Genomic DNA, 4,170 nt, shown 5'->3' with positions numbered 1-4,170 from the left:
TGTATGTAAACTTTTGACTTCAACTGTACATACAGTACACATGCATAGGGCAAAATACTGTATAGCATATCTCAACTGCGTGATTGTATTGTTGCAAAATGTAACCATATTATTGCTTAGCTCTTTATATAAAGATGGATTAAAAAGCATGTCCAGCTGGATCCACATACAATATACTCACGTAAAGCAGTACAGTAGCAAATCTCATTATACCTAGATTGTTTATACTGTAGCTCTAATCTGCTTAATGCAACTATAATAGGCATAAAGATATTATAAACATTACCATCATGATTTTCTGTAAAACTGCTTATAAACAATGTGTATTGTGAAAAGTGCTATGTGACTTGTCACATTTGACTAAGTGGAATGACAACTGAGGCACACCTGTCAAAATTTAGCATTACATTCTAGTTAGTTCCCATATAAGGCATTTTCTGATTTTATAAACTCAAGATAGCCAAACCAAACACATTGTTGGGTGTCTCTTTATACCTCAGGCCTGAAATAGCTTTGTTGTGAAAGTCCAGCTGTCACACACTTCCACAAAAAAACAACATTAGCTGTGGTTATATTTAGCCTAGAACTGATCCTCAGGTTAAGCAAGATGCAGGTAACCTTATGCTTGCAATTATTGAGTAAAGTTTACATTTAAAGTGAAGAATGACTTGTTTAGTAGTTGGCATGTATAATAAATGAAAAACATCTAACTAATAAGATCTAAATGAGTGAAACTATTCTGACACATATCCCTTGTTTCAAAAATGCAAGGTTATTATTGAAAGAACTTGGATGGTTTGTTGTTAAGACAAGCATTGCTCATGAATGAGTTGCTCAGTCTGTGTAAACCCGAGCACCGGGTAGGGCTTTGATAGGAGTCTCTCTGTCACTATCAGTGGCAGCTGGGAACAATAGCTCATTGTTGACGCCACTGCCGCCCAGGTCTATTTTGGATTTCTTCCTTTTATAGTGTGTTATAAGACCTGCTTGTCGGGCCAATCTCTCCTCCCTGGGGTCAAATGATATAAAAGCTTTAACAGACAATCTGGCCCGAGCGGCTCCCTTCCATCCAGTCTACAGATTTCTGACTTCCCTGCTCATCCAGGAGGCTCTTCAAATCATCATCATGGCTCCCAAGAAAATTGAGTCCAAGAAGCCAGAACCCAAGAAGCCTGAACCCAAGAAGGAGGCCGCTCCTGCCCCAGCAGCCACCAAACCAGCTCCACCGCCTGAACCAGAAGCCCCAAAAGAACCCCCTTTTGATCCCAAGGGCATCAAGCTGGAGTTCACATCTGACCAGATCGAAGAGTTCAAAGAGGCGTTTCAACTGTTCGACCGCACACCGAAAGGAGAGATGAAGATTACGTACGCCCAGTGCGGGGATGTGATGCGAGCTTTGGGCCAAAACCCAACCAACGCTGATGTGCTTAAGGTCCTGGGGAAACCCAGACCAGAGGAAATGAACTCCAAGCTGGTGGACTTTGAGACCTTCTTACCAATGCTGCAGCATATCTCCCGCTCAAAGGATCAGGGCAACTTTGAGGATTTTGTGGAAGGACTGAGGGTTTTTGACAAGGAGGGCAATGGCACCATCATGGGGGCCGAGCTACGGCACGTCCTGGCCACGCTGGGTGAGCGGATGACAGAGGATGAGGTTGATCGACTGATGGCTGGACAAGAGGACGCCAACGGCTGCATCAATTACTCTTCATTTGTCAAACATATTCTTTCTGGTTGAACTGGATTTATAGGTGCTAACTGAATGGATGATGGACGATGATAAATAATCAGTGTGGGTAAACAAGAAAACTATTTATTTATTTTTGTCCCCCCTTGAGATATATTGTTTTACAGTAATGTCTAATTTTAATTTGAATGGTGTTAAACATCACATGGACATTTCCACTTTCTCTCAAAGACCTTTTTTTTTCTATAGATTATGACTTTTGTGCATAAATTTAGTAGATTTCGTCCAATTTGTCAATGTGTTGAGTCACAAAAATGTGCAAACAATAAAAAAAAAACAATAGATTGGCATGGGCTTTGCTTTATTTTTAAAAATAATATTGCCTTAAATTGTACTTGGTGTTCTTACCTGAAGTGTTAATTCATCTAAAAAAAAAAAAAAAAAAAGTAAAAAAATACATAATTTTTCATTATTCTCATGTTGTTCCAAGCCCAAATTACTTTCTTCTGTTTACCACAAAAGGAGATATTAGCAAGCTGTTCAATGTTTCATCCAATGGGGGTTGAATGCTGTCAAGCTCAGAAAATTCCATCGTGTGCTATATTCCAAGCCTTCTGAAGCCATACAATAGCTTTCCGTAAAGAACAGATGGAAATTGAATTTGTTGCTCATTGTAAATCATCCCTTCTGCTGTAATTCTCATTCAAGTTTGCATAAATTCACATGTGGCACATCAAGACGTGCTACACTGAGTTTGATGTAATTCTAATCTACTTTGAAAGTAGGTGAAAGTGACTTAATTATGGTTGAACTATTGCTTAAAGCTCCAATTTTAATGCAATCCATCGGTTGCATGGTAATGAGGTAACACAACATTTGTTTCCACATCACAACACTGCCCCAAACCACTACATGTCTGTTCTTGACGAATCGAATGTCTGTAACTGGAGAAAAAAAAAGTGCTCTGAGAATGTTCATTTAATAATCACTTGTACCCTCAAAAGTATTTCGCACTATAACGAGTCTCTATGCTATTAGTACAATGACACATTCTTAATGAAGTTTTGATTCACTTCCATAATGAATCACATTTAGCTCTGAGATGGAAGCAGTCTTGCCGAACATAACTCATGCAGCAATCCTGCACTTTTGAATCTGTGACCTTTTCCCATGCAGCCTGCAGAGTCTTGGCTGCTTTTGAAGACACCTTGGGATTTTGCTTTGATGAGGTATGGAGCTTCTCTCTATACGAAGGCCAGGCACAGGGACTGTGTCCGTGCATCAATGGGAATGCAGGCTATGTAATATCGGCTCAGGAGAGGCAGGTCTTACAGCCGTGTACTTAGGAAATGCAGCTATCTATGGGTCGTGGGGAGGGTGGTGTAGTGAGAGAGCACTTGAAAGAGTGGCCAAGAGCATAGAAGAGGGACAGGGGTGATCTTTAAACACCATCCTCCTGTCATCAGGCTGACAGCTGCCCCGGGTCTCCAGTCTGTGATCCCTGGTGTAAGGCTCACACTTGGCTTGGCCTCTATGGCAGCTCATAAACATGAATTTCACACCTCCGGACGCAAACGGTGACGGTTCGAGGGACTTCCGTGCTTCACCGGTGCTGCTCGACAGGACATGAACCTCATGTGATGTAAATCCGGGCCTGAATCGGAGTCTGTCCAGGATATTCTGATTGGATTGGAGAAGCGGTGCACATTTATATGCATCAGACTACAAAGATGTTATATGGGATGCAGATTGGCAGACAGCTGGATGAGCTGGTTTATGACAATTTAATAGTAGTAGATTTTATAGTGGTACAGGAAAGTGGAAAATTAATCATCATTCAAAATTCCTCATCACTTACCCTTGTGTTGTTTCAGGCCGGTATGACTTACCATTAAAACACACACACACACACACACACACACACACACACACATGTTGGGTTTACATGTTTTATGGGGACATTCCATAGGCGTAATGGTTTTTATACTGTAAAAAACGTACTTTCTATCGCCCTACACCTACCCTACACCTAAACCTAGCCCTCACAGGAGATTGTGCACACCTTTACTTCCTCAAAAAAACTCATTGTGCATGATTCATAAGCCTGTTTCCTGAGAAATGTCCCCACAAGGTCAAAATCTACTGGTATTCCTATCCTTGTGGGGACATTTGGTCCCCACAACGTGATGAATACCAGGTACACACACACACACACACACACACACACACCCTGCTGAAAAAAACAGCATATGCTGGTTAGGTTTTGGTGCTGGGATGCTGGTTTTAGCTGGTTTATGCTGGTCCTTTGCTGGTTTATGCTGGTCCCTTGCTGGTCCTTTGCTGGTTTATGCTGGCCATTTGCTGGTTTATGCTGGTCCTTTGCTGGTTTATGCTGGTCCTTGACCAGCAACATGACCAGCATAAACCAGCAAAGGACCAGCATAAACCAGCAAATGGCCAGCATAAACCATCAAAGGACCAGC

The 4,170-nt window shown here is 41.7% G+C and overlaps 1 protein-coding gene across 1 annotated transcript; it reads left to right on the top strand.

The window, feature by feature from the left end:
* Nucleotides 1-1,070: 1,070 nt before the first annotated feature.
* On the top strand, nucleotides 1,071-2,029 carry LOC141334668 (myosin light polypeptide 6-like). The gene has a single exon (XM_073839852.1). It carries the CDS (start codon nucleotides 1,127-1,129, stop codon nucleotides 1,736-1,738), a length of 612 nt encoding a protein of 203 aa, XP_073695953.1. The 5' UTR covers nucleotides 1,071-1,126; the 3' UTR covers nucleotides 1,739-2,029.
* The last annotated feature ends 2,141 nt before the right edge of the window (nucleotides 2,030-4,170 follow it).

The sequence above is a fragment of the Garra rufa genome, chromosome 5 (assembly GCF_049309525.1).
Source record: "Garra rufa chromosome 5, GarRuf1.0, whole genome shotgun sequence".
Taxonomy (NCBI): Eukaryota; Metazoa; Chordata; class Actinopteri; order Cypriniformes; family Cyprinidae; genus Garra; species Garra rufa.
Note: the sequence above shows the minus strand (reverse complement) of the source record. Positions and strands in the feature narration are given on the sequence as shown.

Coding starts and splice junctions, on each gene's coding strand:
- LOC141334668 (XM_073839852.1), top strand. CDS start 1,127: ATGGCTCCCAAGAAAATTGAGTCCAAGAAGCCAGAACCCAAGAAGCCT.